This window comes from Salvelinus fontinalis, chromosome 6 (assembly GCF_029448725.1).
Source record: "Salvelinus fontinalis isolate EN_2023a chromosome 6, ASM2944872v1, whole genome shotgun sequence".
Classification (NCBI taxonomy): Eukaryota; Metazoa; Chordata; class Actinopteri; order Salmoniformes; family Salmonidae; genus Salvelinus; species Salvelinus fontinalis.
The window spans coordinates 15,280,563-15,298,423 of record NC_074670.1 but is presented as its reverse complement, the minus strand read 5'-3'; the positions used below and the strand labels follow the sequence as shown (position 1 = coordinate 15,298,423).

General features: G+C 47.7%; 1 protein-coding gene across 2 annotated transcripts; it reads right to left on the bottom strand.

The window, feature by feature from the left end:
• Positions 1-578: 578 nt before the first annotated feature.
• On the bottom strand, positions 579-16,893 carry LOC129857138 (sorting nexin-27-like). Of its 2 annotated transcripts, none has more exons than XM_055925090.1 (13): positions 16,405-16,893; positions 12,960-13,191; positions 12,374-12,566; positions 11,571-11,635; positions 11,176-11,280; positions 10,415-10,493; positions 7,794-7,957; positions 7,518-7,607; positions 5,556-5,705; positions 5,352-5,480; positions 5,175-5,234; positions 2,678-2,740; positions 579-2,533 (listed from the first exon to the last, which is right to left on the bottom strand). In XM_055925090.1, the coding sequence occupies exons 1-13, from the start codon at positions 16,728-16,730 to the stop codon at positions 2,489-2,491; spliced, it is 1,701 nt and encodes a 566-aa protein (XP_055781065.1). In that variant the 5' UTR covers positions 16,731-16,893; the 3' UTR covers positions 579-2,488. The 2 variants fall into 2 exon arrangements, with proteins under 2 accessions (XP_055781065.1, XP_055781064.1); XM_055925089.1 differs by having other exon boundaries at positions 2,692-2,740; positions 16,405-16,892.
• Between the last annotated feature and the right edge of the window lie 968 nt (positions 16,894-17,861).

Sequence of the window (17,861 nt, the reverse complement as noted above, 5' to 3'; positions counted from 1 at the left end):
CATCCACCAGAGGATATTGAATCAGGTGTGTTACTGCTTGGCTGGAGCAAAAGCCTGCACCCACACCGGCCTTCTGTTAGAATACTGGCCAGCCCTGTTCTATAGGAACTGATCTAGTGGTTCTCAGGTGGAGGGAGACCCCTGCAGGTCGTTCTAAGCACTGCAGCTTCTTCAGATACACAAGGACCAATATATCAATTGAACCAAAGACTCACCTAAACCAACACCATAGACATATCCTACAGACCGACAATCCCGGTGTGTTTTCTCAAGCATCACACCAAGAACAGAAAGACACAAAACATGTAAAACGAGATGCACTTCTGAGTTCAGTGTTATTTACAACCCAGCATAAATAGCGTCTTCATGACAACCCACGGTTAGACATCAGCAGAACAGAAAGCTTAGGCTAGCATAGAATGAATACATATTGAGCTTAACGTGGTCAACGTGGTTCTTTTTGTGCTATTCTGTCCAATGTCTGAAATTATATATATATATATATATATATATATATATATATATATATATATATATATATCTCTCTCTCTCTTTAGGAAGTACACAAAACACACAGGTGAAGTAAACATGTTCATTGTTCAGGTATGTGTCAAGATGGCAGAATACTTTCCTGGGATCCAATTCCTACATGATGAGCATTCTGTGTGTGTGTGTTTTTTTATGAGAAGGTTTGTGTATTCAAAAATGGCTTCAGGGCAATTTCAGCATCTGTAAACCAAAACAGAACCAGCAGCTGAAACACACATGCTACCCTTGGTTCTGCTCGGCCCAATAGTCACAAATAAAGGAAATGTATGGTGTCTCTCTCTCTCTCTGTAATAGTCTCTTCAGTAGATCTCTTTGAAATGGAGATAGTAGCTACAAACAGGAGATAATATCTATGTTAATCTGTCTGTGTGGTTCATATGATTCCAGTCTCTTATATCATGGGGCCGTTTCCCTTCGTCTGTCTAGACTGATTCTGGGAGTTCAGTTCAGAGAGAAGGGTTGTGTTTCTACCTCCAGGGTTCCAACCTAGACTCTCACAGCTCAGTCCATAATCAGTCAACACACACAGTTCCTGTTTTTGAACTTTTCAGATGCGTCTCCTCAGTCCATCACCACCAGCCGTTTCCTCTTTTAGAACAGGTTCTGTTCCATCACCACCAGCCGTTTCCTCTTTTAGAACAGGTTCTGTTCCATCACCACCAGCCGTTTCCTCTTTTAGAACAGGTTCTGTTCCATCACCACCAGCCGTTTCCTCTTTTAGAACAGGTTCTGTTCCATCACCACCAGCCGTTTCCTCTTTTAGAACAGGTTCTGTTCCATCACCACCAGCCGTTTCCTCTTTTAGAACAGGTTCTGTTCCATCCCCACCAGCCGTTTCCTCTTTTAGAACAGGTTCTGTTCCATCCCCACCAGCCATTTCCTCTTTTAGAACAGGTTCTGTTCCATCACCACCAGCCGTTTCCTCTTTTAGAACAGGTTCTGTTCCATCACCACCAGCCGTTTCCTCTTTTAGAACAGGTTCTGTTCCATCACCACCAGTCGTTTCCTCTTTTAGAACAGGTTCTGTTCCATCACCACCAGCCGTTTCCTCTATTTGAACAGGTTCTGTTCCATCACCACCAGTCGTTTCCTCTTTTAGAACAGGTTCTGTTCCATCACCACCAGTCGTTTCCTCTTTTAGAACAGGTTCTGTTCCATCACCACCAGCCGTTTCCTCTTTTAGAACAGGTTCTGTTCCATCACCACCAGTCGTTTCCTCTTTTAGAACAGGTTCTGTTCCATCACCACCAGCCGTTTCCTCTTTTAGAACAGGTTCTGTTCCATCACCACCAGCCGTTTCCTCTTTTAGAACAGGTTCTGTTCCAGCATCTGTATCCCTCTTTTGTTCTCTTCTTCCACTGCACTCTGTTCCAGTCCAGAGCATTCCAAAGTGGCCACAAAACACCCAATGGCCTTGCATGTGTCAAATCCCTTGTCCAATATCGTCCCAGAGAACCATCTCCTTCATCCAATCCCACCACAAGACGTCAGCCTCCTTAGCCAATAGTCACAGGTCTCCATGGAGTTTTGACCAAAGAGGTGGTGCGATGTATGAAGGCATGTATCTAAGTCTTTAGAGTTACTTATTCACCTGTCCAAACCTGCTATATGTTTCTACTGTAGCTTCCTGTTGGCTTGTCGAGTGTGTTTATATCGTGTGGTTGGGTTGTATTCAAGGGTTCCTGGTGAATAACAGCTTCAGTTGTAGTGTGTGTCGTTGTTTCTCCTTCAGTCAGTCCAGAAGTTGTTCATTTGTAGTTTGATGGTGTGTAGTGGTTGTTGATCTGTAGTTGCTGTTATTGGTATGTAGAAGTTGTAGTTTGTTGGTTTGTAGTTGGTGTAGTAGTGTTTGTGTGAGGACAGGTAGTGGTGGCAGTTCCGGGCCGAGCCAGAGGGATGGATGGAGGAGAGCATGTTTAGGAGGTGATGATCTCTCCTCCTACGTGCCTCCATCCCTTCTGTGTCTCAACAGCTGGAAGATATTCTGAAACAGAAACACGGCTCAGGAAACCACAACATGCGCAGGCTGGCAAAAATGCACACACACATGGACACTCGCATATATACACACACACACACACCCAGGCTGCTGCTGCTGTACCAGTGACAGAGGCAGGCAAAGCCTTACCTTGCTACACATACCATCTTTACTGCAGTTCTTATTGTCCTTATCCACAGCCTCCTCTTCCACCTGGAGACACACAATATTCCACAACATTCTCATCAAACAATACCATTGGACAACATTCCCAGAATATTAGCCAGTGAAATGTGCACCATAAGACTGCTGGTTAGCCAGTAGACACTACATGGCAGCATAAGACTGCTGGTTAGCCAGTAGACACTACATGGCAGCATAAGACTGCTGGTTAGCCAGTAGACACTACATGGCAGCATAAGACTGCTGGTTAGCCAGTAGACACTACATGGCAGCATAAGACTGCTGGTTAGCCAGTAGACACTACATGGCAGCATAAGACTGCTGGTTAGCCAGTAGACACTACATGGCAGCATAAGACTGCTGGTTAGCCAGTAGACACTACATGGCAGCATAAGACTGCTGGTTAGCCAGTAGACACTACATGGCAGCATAAGACTGCTGGTTAGCCAGTAGACACTACATGGCAGCATAAGACTGCTGGTTAGCCAGTAGACACTACATGGCAGCATAAGACTGCTGGTTAGCCAGTAGACACTACATGGCAGCATAAGACTGCTGGTTAGCCAGTAGACACTACATGGCAGCATAAGACTGCTGGTTAGCCAGTAGACACTACATGGCAGCATAAGACTGCTGGTTAGCCAGTAGACACTACATGGCAGCATAAGACTGCTGGTTAGCCAGTAGACACTACATGGCAGCATAAGACTGCTGGTTAGCCAGTAGACACTACATGGCAGCATAAGACTGCTGGTTAGCCAGTAGACACTACATGGCAGCATAAGACTGCTGGTTAGCCAGTAGACACTACATGGCAGCATAAGACTGCTGGTTAGCCAGTAGACACTACATGGCAGCATAAGACTGCTGGTTAGCCAGTAGACACTACATGGCAGCATAAGACTGCTGGTTAGCCAGTAGACACTACATGGCAGCATAAGACTGCTGGTTAGCCAGTAGACACTACATGGCAGCATAAGACTGCTGGTTAGCCAGTAGACACTACATGGCAGCATAAGACTGCTGGTTAGCCAGTAGACACTACATGGCAGCATAAGACTGCTGGTTAGCCAGTAGACACTACATGGCAGCATAAGACTGCTGGTTAGCCAGTAGACACTACATGGCAGCATAAGACTGCTGGTTAGCCAGTAGACACTACATGGCAGCATAAGACTGCTGGTTAGCCAGTAGACACTACATGGCAGCATAAGACTGCTGGTTAGCCAGTAGACACTACATGGCAGCATAAGACTGCTGGTTAGCCAGTAGACACTACATGGCAGCATAAGACTGCTGGTTAGCCAGTAGACACTACATGGCAGCATAAGACTGCTGGTTAGCCAGTAGACACTACATGGCAGCATAAGACTGCTGGTTAGCCAGTAGACACTACATGGCAGCATAAGACTGCTGGTTAGCCAGTAGACACTACATGGCAGCATAAGACTGCTGGTTAGCCAGTAGACACTACATGGCAGCATAAGACTGCTGGTTAGCCAGTAGACACTACATGGCAGCATAAGACTGCTGGTTAGCCAGTAGACACTACATGGCAGCATAAGACTGCTGGTTAGCCAGTAGACACTACATGGCAGCATAAGACTGCTGGTTAGCCAGTAGACACTACATGGCAGCATAAGACTGCTGGTTAGCCAGTAGACACTACATGGCAGCATAAGACTGCTGGTTAGCCAGTAGACACTACATGGCAGCATAAGACTGCTGGTTAGCCAGTAGACACTACATGGCAGCATAAGACTGCTGGTTAGCCAGTAGACACTACATGGCAGCATAAGACTGCTGGTTAGCCAGTAGACACTACATGGCAGCATAAGACTGCTGGTTAGCCAGTAGACACTACATGGCAGCATAAGACTGCTGGTTAGCCAGTAGACACTACATGGCAGCATAAGACTGCTGGTTAGCCAGTAGACACTACATGGCAGCATAAGACTGCTGGTTAGCCAGTAGACACTACATGGCAGCATAAGACTGCTGGTTAGCCAGTAGACACTACATGGCAGCATAAGACTGCTGGTTAGCCAGTAGACACTACATGGCAGCATAAGACTGCTGGTTAGCCAGTAGACACTACATGGCAGCATAAGACTGCTGGTTAGCCAGTAGACACTACATGGCAGCATAAGACTGCTGGTTAGCCAGTAGACACTACATGGCAGCATAAGACTGCTGGTTAGCCAGTAGACACTACATGGCAGCATAAGACTGCTGGTTAGCCAGTAGACACTACATGGCAGCATAAGACTGCTGGTTAGCCAGTAGACACTACATGGCAGCATAAGACTGCTGGTTAGCCAGTAGACAGTACATGGCACCATAAGACTGCTGGTTAGCCAGTAGACACTACATGGCAGCATAAGACTGCTGGTTAGCCAGTAGACACTACATGGCAGCATAAGACTGCTGGTTAGGGTTAGACAGTACACAACCCTGTTCTCACCTCTTTCCTCCACTTGAGTTCACAGAAGACTCTCTCAACGCACTCATGCAGGTAGTTGAACTGGGCACAGGACACAGCACAACAAAGGGTTAACTCTCTGCACATTGATACATCATGTTCAGACATTCGTTGGGACTCTCAAAGGGTGTGTGTACTGCGAGTGTGTGTGAGACTCACGTAGGGAGTGAAGATCTTGACCCAGCGAGGTTTCTTCTCTCCCCTGGCGTACTCGAAGCAGAAGGCCATGCCCTCCTCATCAGTGTCCCATCGCTGCATCTCCACCCACTCAAACACGATCACCTGGTTCTGTTATAGAGAGAGACAGGGTCAACACACACACACACACACACACACACACACACACACACCAGTTCTCCGTACCTCTAGCGTTCCCTCCTCTGTGCAGGCGTGCAGTTTAAAGTGGTGTATGCTGATGGCTGTGACGACGTGGCCTTTGCGTCGGGAGTCACAGGAGCAGTGTGGGAAGATGATCACATTGTAGCCTTCACAGCCCCGTAACATACTGAGATACTGGGGAAAGAGAACATTTAGGGGGTCAGACAACTGCTTCTAGAAACCATCCCATGTTCCATGTCTATTTGGTCATATATGCCATGTATATACCAAGTCTTACTCTACATGTACTAGTTTATTCCCATCTATTACAACCTTACCCGTAACCAGAATGGAAGACCAGTCATGTACTCCCTGACGAAGGCCATGCAGTCGAAACGCGCCAGAGTCTTTCAACTTTATTTCCATTGAACATGCCTTTCAAAGGGCATTTTAATTCATTATCTGAAGAGGACCTTGGTCCTCCTTTCTTTTTGACAGTCATGTACTGTACTTGTAGTTGTGACAGTAACAACTGTTGTAGCATGGCCATCTAGTGACTAGCAGAGAGGGAGAGAGACACTAACCATGGCCATCTAGTGACTAGAAGAAAGGGAGAGACACACTAACCATGGCCATCTAGTGACTAGAAGAGAGAGAGAGAGACACTAACCATGGCCATCTAGTGACTAGCAGAGAGAGAGAGAGACACTAACCATGGCCATCTAGTGACTAGCAGAGAGGGAGAGAGACACTAACCATGGCCATCTAGTGACTAGCAGAGAGGGAGAGAGACACTAACCATGGCCATCTAGTGACTAGCAGAGAGGGAGAGAGACACTAACCATGGCCATCTAGTGACTAGCAGAGAGGGAGAGAGACACTAACCATGGCCATCTAGTGACTAGCAGAGAGGGAGAGAGACACTAACCATGGCCATCTAGTGACTAGCAGAGAGGGAGAGAGACACTAACCATGGCCATCTAGTGACTAGCAGAGAGGGAGAGAGACACTAACCATAGCCGTCTAGTGACTAGCAGAGAGGGAGAGAGACACTAACCATGGCCATCTAGTGACTAGCAGAGAGAGAGAGAGACACAAATCATGGCCATCTAGTGACTAGCAGAGAGGGAGAGAGACACAAATCATGGCCATCTAGTGACTAGCAGAGAGAGAGAGAGACACAAATCATGGCCATCTAGTGACTAGCAGAGAGGGAGAGAGACACAAATCATGGCCATCTAGTGACTAGCAGAGAGGGAGAGAGACACTAACCATGGCCATCTAGTGACTAGCAGAGAGGGAGAGAGACACTAACCATGGCCATCTAGTGACTAGCAGAGAGGGAGAGAGACACTAACCATGGCCATCTAGTGACTAGCAGAGAGGGAGAGAGACACTAACCATGGCCATCTAGTGACTAGCAGAGAGGGAGAGAGACACTAACCATAGCCGTCTAGTGACTAGCAGAGAGGGAGAGAGACACTAACCATGGCCATCTAGTGACTAGCAGAGAGAGAGAGAGACACAAATCATGGCCATCTAGTGACTAGCAGAGAGGGAGAGAGACACAAATCATGGCCATCTAGTGACTAGCAGAGAGAGAGAGAGACACAAATCATGGCCATCTAGTGACTAGCAGAGAGGGAGAGAGACACAAATCATGGCCATCTAGTGACTAGCAGAGAGGGAGAGAGACACTAACCATGGCCATCTAGTGACTAGCAGAGAGGGAGAGAGAGACACTAACCATGGCCATCTAGTGACTAGCAGAGAGGGAGAGAGACACTAACCATGGCCATCTAGTGACTAGAAGAGAGGGAGAGAGACACTAACCATGGCCATCTAGTGACTAGCAGAGAGAGAGAGAGAGAGAGACACTAACCATGGCCATCTAGTGACTAGCAGAGAGAGAGCGAGACACAACCATGGCCATCTAGTGACTAGCAGAGGAGAGAGACACTAACCATGGCCATCTAGTGACTAGCAGAGAGAGAGAGAGACACTAACCATGGCCATTTTCTTCTGTTCTGCTAATTTATGTAGGTGGTAGGACTTCTCCTCCGCCTTGATAAATCCCATTTTCACATCATCCACCGCCTGAGAGAGGTGGGGGAGAGAGACAGAGTTATAATGGACAAACCAACTGCTCTCCCTTATACCCACACAATGCATACTCCCCTGACACACACACACACACACACACACACACACACACACACACACACACACAATGCACACTCCCCAGACACACACACAATGCACACTCCCCAGACACATACACACCTGGTAGAAGCAGTAGCTGACGGCCAGTTTGTTGTCATTGAGCAGGATCTCCTCCTCGGTGGTGAAGAGCCACTTGCGCAGGGTGAGGCAGGTCCCAGGGACAGCAGACGTGTAGTTCTGAACATACAGCTTGTGGGGGAACTCATTAGGAGCCAGTTTACGCACTGATGGAGAGAGAGAGAGACAGAGACAGAGCGACAGGGTTAGGTCGGTGGGAGAGAGAGACAGAGAGCGACAGGGTTAGGTCGGTGGGAGAGAGAGACAGAGAGCGACAGGGTTAGATCGTGGGAGAGAGAGACAGAGAGCGACAGGGTTAGGTCGGTGGGAGAGAGAGACAGAGAGCGACAGGGTTAGGTCGGTGGGAGAGAGAGACAGAGAGCGACAGGGTTAGGTCGGTGGGAGAGAGAGACAGAGAGCGACAGGGTTAGGTCGGTGGGAGAGAGAGACAGAGAGAGACAGGGTTAGGTCGGTGGGAGAGAGAGACAGAGAGAGACAGGGTTAGGTCGGTGGGAGAGAGAGACAGAGAGCGACAGGGTTAGGTCGGTGGGAGAGAGAGACAGAGAGAGACAGGGTTAGGTCGGTGGGAGAGAGAGACAGAGAGCGACAGGGTTAGGTCGGTGGGAGAGAGACAGAGCGACAGGGTTAGGTCGGTGGGAGAGAGACAGAGAGACAGGGTTAGGTCGGTGGGAGAGAGAGACAGAGCGACAGGGTTAGGTCGGTGGGAGAGAGAGACAGAGCGACAGGGTTAGGTCGGTGGGAGAGAGAGACAGAGCGACAGGGTTAGGTCGGTGGGAGAGAGAGACAGAGCGACAGGGTTAGGTCGGTGGGAGAGAGAGACAGAGCGACAGGGTTAGGTCGGTGGGAGAGAGACAGGGTTAGGTCGGTGGGAGAGAGAGACAGAGAGAGACAGGGTTAGGTCGGTGGGAGAGAGAGACAGAGCGACAGGGTTAGGTCGGTGGGAGAGAGAGACAGAGCGACAGGGTTAGGTCGGTGGGAGAGAGAGACAGAGCGACAGGGTTAGGTCGGTGGGAGAGAGAGACAGAGAGACAGGGTTAGGTCGGTGGGAGAGAGAGACAGAGCGACAGGGTTAGGTCGGTGGGAGAGAGAGACAGAGCGACAGGGTTAGGTCGGTGGGAGAGAGAGAGACAGGGTTAGGTCGGTGGGAGAGAGACAGAGAGACAGGGTTAGGTCGGTGGGAGAGAGAGACAGAGAGACAGGGTTAGGTCGGTGGGAGAGAGAGACAGAGAGACAGGGTTAGGTCGGTGGGAGAGAGAGACAGAGAGACAGGGTTAGGTCGGTGGGAGAGAGAGACAGAGAGACAGGGTTAGGTCGGTGGGAGAGAGACAGAGAGCGACAGGGTTAGGTCGGTGGGAGAGAGACAGAGAGACAGGGTTAGGTCGGTGGGAGAGAGAGACAGAGAGACAGGGTTAGGTCGGTGGGAGAGAGAGACAGAGAGACAGGGTTAGGTTGGTGAGACAGAGAGACAGGGTTAGGTCGGTGGGAGAGAGACAGAGAGACAGGGTTAGGTCGGTGGGAGAGAGACAGAGAGACAGGGTTAGGTCGGTGGGAGAGAGACAGAGAGACAGGGTTAGGTTGGTGGGAGAGAGAGACAGAGAGACAGGGTTAGGTTGGTGGGAGAGAGAGACAGAGAGACAGGGTTAGGTTGGTGGGAGAGAGAGACAGAGAAACAGGGTTAGGTCGGTGGGAGAGAGACAGAGAGACAGGGTTAGGTTGGTGGGTGTTTTCCGGTTGTGGCTAGATGGTATACAGCTACGGTAGGAAAGTTCCATGTTTAAGTTGCGTCAAGGAAAAAATTAGCATTTTACCTAACCCTAACCCTTTTCCTAACCCACTACGTTAATTATCCTAACCTGCTGCGTAAGTTCTAACCCGGCTATGAAAAGCCAATTCGTAGCTGTATACCATCTAATCAAAACTGTGTTTTGCTACAAATAGAAATGCTTTGCTCATATCCCAACCAACCAGACACCACAACTCCCTCAACAGCAACATCATGAAGAAGTGATTCTATCAACAAAGCTCCTGGGTAGGAATGTTAGCCTCTATGATTAAAGACAGAGACACACACAGACACACAGGACTGGGCGTCAGCCTGTCTTTGATGGAAGAGGGACAGGGCTGACTCAACAGATCCTACAGAGTGGAGACAGACTTCATTAAATGAATGAGAGACTGGCACCAGAGATCCTGGTCTATACATGTTTGTACATTCATGGGAGAAATGTGCGGGTTTCTTGCCAAATTAATGGGAAAGATGAGCAATGCTACCCATTGTAGCAGGATATACCGACAACATACACATTTAGCTTGACTGTTGAGGTAAGACTTGAGTGAACTGTCCCTTTAACGACTCTGTGTGTGAGTAAAATGTGCTTTAGGGGGGAAGATTCTGACCATATCAGTTATAATAATCCAACATTAGCTATCAATCATTCATTAAGGCCATTGAAGCGTCATAGAGCTTTTTACAGTGCTCTCAGGTCCACTCTCAATCTGAATGTAGTAAGAGGACCACAGTCTCAGGTGATTAAGGTTAATGCTAGTTAGCACATGGAAAAAGACTAGTTCTATGAAATAAAAGATCTCACCCTGACACTTACCAAAGGAGTGGTTGATGACCTCAAACAGAGCAAAGTAGCTGGCCGTTATGCTGTCCATTTCTACTTTCATGACCACAGCCTGTGGGAGAGTGGGAAAGGCCTGTGCATTAACAAGGAGGCCTGTGCATTAACAAGGAGGCCTGTGCATTAACAAGGAGGCCTGTGCATTAACAAGGAGGCCTGTGCATTAACAAGGAGGCCTGTGCATTAACAAGGAGGCCTGTGCATTAACAAGGAGTGCTGTGCATTAACAAGGAGTGCTGTGTACATTTATGGTCCAGCCTAGAATTGTTTAATATGGGTCCAAGTGGTAACCAAGGTGTGAGGGTGTGGCCTGATGGTCCTGGGGACTAGGTGTGAGGGTGTGGCCTGATGGTCCTGGGGACTAGGTGTGAGGGTGTGGCCTGATGGTCCTGGGGACTAGGTGTGAGGGTGTGGCCTGATGGTCCTGGGGACTAGGTGTGAGGGTGTGGCCTGATGGTCCAGGGGACTAGGTGTGAGGGTGTGGCCTGATGGTCCTTGGGACTAGGTGTGAGGGTGTGGCCTGATGGTCTTTGGGACTAGGTGTGAGGGTGTGGCCTGATGGTCCTGGGGACTAGGTGTGAGGGTGTGGCCTGATGGTCCTGGGGACTAGGTGTGAGGGTGTGGCCTGATGGTCCTGGGGACTAGGTGTGAGGGTGTGGCCTGATGGTCCTGGGGACTAGGTGTGACGGTGTATATGTGAGGGCTGTATGTGTAACTAGAGGTTAGGGGTGTATTACCTGGTAGACCTGGTCAGTAGTACAGTTCTTGCGGACTCGGACTGTGACGGTGGTTTTATCAGGCATGGCTATCCTCAACTCCACATCTGATACACCGTTATAGTTCTACGGAGAATGGGGGATGGCAAGAGATGACTTACGGCCAGGCGGGTGAGAAGGCGGTTACAGGACCACTCATAAGCCAGACATGCACAGACACACACAGTGTAGACAGAGATGGAAAAGCAGGAGAGGAAACCAAAAAGAAGAATAAAGGACAGATGCCAGCCCCATCTCACACACCACACATCCCAAAGGATAGGATGAGAGGAGAGAGAACAAGAGAGAAAGAGTCTAAAACAAGAATACATCTTAGAGAGAGGAATAAGAAAACACACTCAGAATGAGACGCTTACCTCATCAGACTCAGACAGAAACTCCTGCATGACATCACTCTCCCCAATCACCCTCACTGAACACACTGTGAAGAGAGAAGGAAGAATGGGCAGCAGGATGGTGGAAAGGAGGGGAGAGAGAAGGTAGAAACACTGAGAAAGGCAGATCCATTGTAGACACTCCCATGAGCCTCTATGAGTAGCCTGTTATCCTGACCATCTCTACCTCCTCTCTAAGACACTCCCATGAGCCTCTATGAGTAGCCTGTTATCCTGACCATCTCTACCTCCTATCTAAGACACTCCCATGAGCCTCTATGAGTAGCCTGTTATCCTGACCATCTCTACCTCCTCTCTAAGACACTCCCATGAGCCTCTATGAGTAGCCTGTTATCCTGACCATCTCTACCTCCTCTCTAAGACACTCCCATGAGCCTCTATGAGTAGCCTGTTATCCTGACCATCTCTACCTCCTCTCTAAGACACTCCCATGAGCCTCTATGAGTAGCCTGTTATCCTGACCATCTCTACCTCCTCTCTAAGACACTCCCATGAGCCTCTATGAGTAGCCTGTTATCCTGACCATCTCTACCTCCTCTCTAAGACACTCCCATGAGCCTCTATGAGTAGCCTGTTATCCTGACCATCTCCAATCCTTTCCTTTTCACATTTCTTCTTCTTCCTCCTCCTCCATTCATGTATTGCATCAACTTCCACCTTCTTCTAGTTATCCCTCCTCCATCTCTCATTCCACCCTTTCTATCACCTTTCCAAAGGGTTTTTACTCCATATTTCTCTGGCCTAATCTTTCTCCCCCCTCTCACCTTTCTCCAGGTATTCCTCCAGTCCCCTGCGTCTAGCGTCTAGTTGTTGTTCAGACAGGGAGAAGGGCCATTTGCCAGGTATTTTGGGGAAGGCGTAGTTGGCAAACTCTCTCTTCAGGTTCTGGTTGAGGATAGCAAACTCCCTGTACCTCTTAGAGCACAGCTGTCTGCCTGCCATGTACACATTGTACACCTGCAAACAGAGACACACAGTTGAAATATACTTTAGGCATTTTTATTTTATTTAACCAGGCAAGTCAGTTAAGAACAAATTCTTATTTACAATGACGGCCTAGGAACAGTGGATTAACTGACTTGTTCAGGGGCAGAACGACATTTGTTTACCTTGTCAGCTCGGGGATTCGATCTAGCAACCTTTTGGTTACTGGCCCAACGCTCTAACCACTAGGCTACCTGCGGCAATACCTACATGTTATGTAAATCTTTCCTCAGTCATTTTATCTCTCCCTCCCTCTCTCCCCTGGTTGAGTTCAGTGTATTTGCATGTTGGGACAGATGAGGACAGGTTGTTCGCACCACTCCCCCCCCCCCCTTCCTTTCTTTCTCCTTCCGTCCATCTACTCACCACAAACCTCTCCTGGTTGAGTTCAGCGTGTTTGTATGTGGGGACGGAGATAGGGACGGCCTGTTTGTCGCTGTAGTCGTAGCAGGACTGGGCTGAGCCGTCGTCTCCAGGGTCCAGACAGTCAGCCTCCTGGGGAGGTACAGACAGCACGGCCAGCATCAGCTCCATCTCCCCCGCACGGATCAGATCCACCACCTGCTTATGGGTCGCCCCCTCTACGTTCACACTATTACTGAGGAGAGAGGGAGAGAGAGAGATAGGCAGATACAGGGAGGTAGAGATTGAATATTCATTCATTATTGGGCTCGGGTATACTGAGTCATCATTGCAAATGAGCAGCAGCACTCATACATAATTAGAAACTAGCATTGGTTCTTTCTGCCTAAAATGAATTGTGTTGACGTTTCTTGCTGCCTAGTCAGTGTGTGTCTTGGTGTGAGTGGACAAACCCTCTTGTATAACAGTGATCATCCTATATTAAGTGCCAGTCTGAGTGTGTCTGGGAGTGAATGGACGAGCCCTCTTGTATAACAGTGATCATCCTATATTAAGTGAATGGACGAGCCCTCTTGTATAACAGTGATCATCCTATATTAAGTGAATGGACGAGCCCTCTTGTATAACAGTGATCATCCTATATTAAGTGAATGGACGAGCCCTCTTGTATAACAGTGATCATCCTATATTAAGTGAATGGACGAGCCCTCTTGTATAACAGTGATCATCCTATATTAAGTGCCAGTCTGAGTGTGTCTGGGAGTGAATGGATGAGCCCTCTTCTATAACAGTGATCATCATATATTAAGGGTCAGTCAGTAGAGTCATGATAAGGCTGTCATCAGGTCTAATGTTCACCTCAGCCGGAACTCTGACGTCTCCCATGGCAACGGGGTCACAGTGGGTTCGCGTCACTCAGATGACTGTGCGTCAGAGCATGAGCTAGTAAGCTGGACTTTTGACCTCTGCAGGGACTCTATGTGTGTGTGTGTGTGTGTGTGTGTGTGTGTGTGAGAGAGAGAGACTGGGTCACTCAGATGGCAGCGTGTCAGGGCATGAGACTGTGTGTGTGTGTGTGTGTGTGTGTGTGTGTGTGTGTGTGTGTGTGTGTGTGTGTGTGTGTGTGTGTAAGCAGCAGGAGTGCTGACGTCTGCACTGCAGCAGCCTATAGTAAATATTACAGTTACCAACTGTAGTTAGGCTCACAGTTCACACAGTAGAAACTATTGATACAGAAGAACCCAATCCTACCTTGAGGATACACATGATGTCAATGTGATATTTCTGTATAAGTTCACAGGAAAATATATGACAAAGTAGCCCTTTGCCTAATAAACCCAGGCTATCTATCATGTTACATCAGTGACTGAGAGGAACAGAAAGCAGGCCAAAGGTTACAGCATCAACACACAACACTGCCAGACAGACCACCTGAAGTGGAGATGCTCCACAAGCACTGCAGCTAACACTGAGGAAGACACTGGTGACATAAAACAAACAGCTCAGACTGATAACAGACAATGACAGAGATACACACACTCCAATGTTTCACCAAGGAAACGGACAGTGTGCGCACAGCCGGCACAACTCCTAATCGGTGTGTGTGGGTAGAGAACACAGTAGGTCTATTCTGTAATCTGTAGCCTTATGCGTCCAGACATGTTGATCACTGCATGTATCCCTTACAGGTGTTAAAAAACACAGACTCATTTCCTTAAATCACTACTCTCTAGGCTGGCTAATGTTTAACTGAAAGCTGCTGAGGTAGTCATACCACACACAAACACACACACAGAGAAAGACAGACAAAAACACTTCCAAGTCTTTCTCCAGTCTAGTCTGGTTAGAATTCAGGAACAACTGTGGGTCATATAGCCATGAATGTTTGGACTGGACTGGAGGCTGTCATAAAGGCATGGGTAGGGGGCTGAGAGGCAGAAGTTCTCTGTGACTGTGTGTGTGTTCTCTGGGACTGTTTGTGTGTGTGTTCGTGTGTGTGTGTGTGTGTGTGTGTGTGTGTGTGTGTGTGTGTGTTCTCTCTGGGACTGTGTGTGTGTTCTCTCTGGGACTGTGTGTGTGTTCTCTCTGGGACTGTGTGTGTGTTCTCTCTGGGACTGTGTGTGTGTTCTCTCTGGGACTGTGTGTGTGTGTGTTCTCTGGGACTGTGTTGCTGAGGAGTGTGGATTTTGGAGAGCAGTGGAGATGCTCCACAAGCACTGCAGCTAACACTGAGGGACTGCTGTGTGTGAGCATATGGAGCACATGGGCAGGTGTCTCTCCCTGGCATAGATAATTGTGTTGCTCAAGACACACACACAAAACACACACACAATGGGCGTGCAACCACCCGTGCACGCACACCAATATTGGAGTCAACAAACTGCCAGGCTACTGCACGGCACCCAATCATAAAGCAGCAAATGGTGAGCCAACAAATCAAAACAGAAAATTACTGAGAGCACATCCAATCAGATGAGCCCTATGTATCCTGTATCCAGCAACCCCCCCCCACTCACCTTTTCTTCCCCTCACACACACACACACACACACACACTGATGCTGAGCTGTATGCTGCCTGCTCCTTGCCATGGCAACAGAACCTAACATCACCAAGCTAGCTACCCCTGTGCATACTAAACCTGTCGCAAAGACCAGACAGACACACTGCACTCTCTATACATTACAGCATCCGCATCCAGACAGAGATGGCATACTATGGCTATTGTTGATCTATTACAATTAGGAAATGTTAAAGTCCCAATTTAATTGAGACTAGATATAAATAATTTGGGCACACTATTAAAATACTTATTATCATCATCATCAAGGCAAGTAGGTAAAATATTGGCTGACTATGAATGTGCACGCATTGAATGGCCATTTTTCTATCATCTGGTTCAGTTGTTAATAAGAATGACAGATGCTGTTTTTCTGGTAACGTGATGTGTAGGGAAGGAAGGAACCTGTGTGTGTGCTGGTGTTAATATAGTTAGCTTGTATCCAAGTTCAGAGAGTCAGTGTGACTGGAATTCGTAATGATCACATGCTCTCACACAGACCGTCTTTTCATTGGGATGAACCGGCTCTTCTGCCCTGTACACTCCCGATAAGACTGGTACAAGCACAGACTGATGCATGAGTTAGCAAGGCTTTGTTAGCCTAGTCTTCAGGTCAAGCGAAACATATAATTTAACGTTGCTAGCTATGATAGTTTATGGCGTTGCACTGAGCTGAGGACAACAGCTTGTGAATTATGGAGTTAGCAGAACACGGGCAGCAGAACACGCTTGTTTCACGAGCCAACTGCAGTGCACAGGAGCTGACATGACAATTACCGTCCTTTTTAGCTTTGCTGTGGTCTGTTTGTTTTGCCCTGCCTTGACCAAATATTGAGCTAGCTTACGCATGTAGTTATCAGCTACCAGATAGCAAGCTAACTTGTACTTACACTTCCAGAATCCGGTCCCCTTTCGAGATACCGGCTCTGTCCGCTGCACCTCCCGGTAAAACAGCACTGACATGCTGTAGCGGGGCATACAATTCCCCGTTGATGCTCCGGAGTTGTCCTCCTTCGCTAACCTGTCCCCGGACATTGAAGCCATATCCCGAGTCAGACTTGACTATCCGCACCAGTCGCGGGCCTGAAGTAACGGTAGTCACCGTTTGGCAACTGCCGGTGCCCTGCGTTGGGCTGACACCGGAGCCGTTACGAGAGGATGGCTGAACTAACGGAGGTGCCAAAGAATTAATTCCCTCTCCCTCGACGTCTGCCATTTCCCGTCAGCCTGTTTCTCCCCTTATCCACGTTGAGTCTCCCACACTTCAAGGTAGCTCTCCTAGTTATCTAGCTAGCTTGCTAGAAGCGATGGAGTGAGGAGGAGCGACCAAGTCAACGAAAACCGATTTGACTCGAGAGACTGCCCTCCCTGGAACCCACCCCTCGTCTGGTTAGAGTGGGTCTCTACTGCGCAACCGCATCATCAAGATACTGGGCGCGTTTGAGTGGATACATTTTCTCAAGTCGATGGTCACTATGGGATTAATATCATGCCAAGTGTATTGTGAACTCACAGCATGTATTTTGTATTCGTGTATCATGATCTGTACAAATAAGTACCAATCCACAAATGTAAATCCATTTCCACAATTGTAAATCATCAATCCACACATGTAAATCACTTTCCACAAATGTAAATCACTTTCCACAAATGTAAATTGCTATCCACAAATACAATTCACTATCCACAACCAAACACGTTTTGATTTGTATTTCTAAATCAATATATTGCATTAGATTTTTTTTTTATACCTGCAGATATGCAGGTAATTTCCAAGGGCCTTACGTAAAATGACCGAGATAAAGACTAAAAGTTCTCCCGCCAAGAAGCGATTTGTAGTCGTAGAAAAAACATCTCTCGCGTAGAAAAAAGTTATCATGCGTAGAAAGCGATTTGTAGTCGTAGAAAAAAGGTTTGTACCCATAATAAGCGATTTCTATAAATCGCTGGCAGCCTCTCATTCGGTCATGTTGAAGCCTGTCTTTCAATGCTGCAGAAATTATACAATGGTAACCGTAATATGTTAACCAAATGTGTAACCATAGTATGTCCAACGTAAATAATCGAAACCCTAGCCCTAGATTACTCTATATATGCAACACTATTGCGGTGTACACCCGTTCATCACCCAAATAGTTGAATTAGCTGGCTAGTGTGATAGCACCACTAAATGTGAAGGATGTATATGGAATCAATATCATGCCAAAGGTATTGTGAACTCACAGCATGCATTTAGTATGTATGTATTGAAAGAGATTTGCGTCAGTTCAAATCTGGTATCAGGACAAAATGTGATTCATAGTCACCGAATATATGTTAAGTATTTTAATTAAACTCAAACGATAAA

Excerpts from the sequence above, each read along its gene's own strand:
- LOC129857138 (XM_055925089.1), bottom strand. The coding sequence starts at position 16,730 with ATGGCAGACGTCGAGGGAGAGGGAATTAATTCTTTGGCACCTCCGTTA. Across the intron at positions 2,741-5,174 it reads AACTCAAGTGGAGGAAAGAG|GTGGAAGAGGAGGCTGTGGA; the intron begins GTGAGAACAGGG and ends GTGTGTCTCCAG. Across the intron at positions 2,534-2,691 it reads TAAGAACTGCAGTAAAGATG|AATATCTTCCAGCTGTTGAG; the intron begins GTATGTGTAGCA and ends TTTCTGTTTCAG.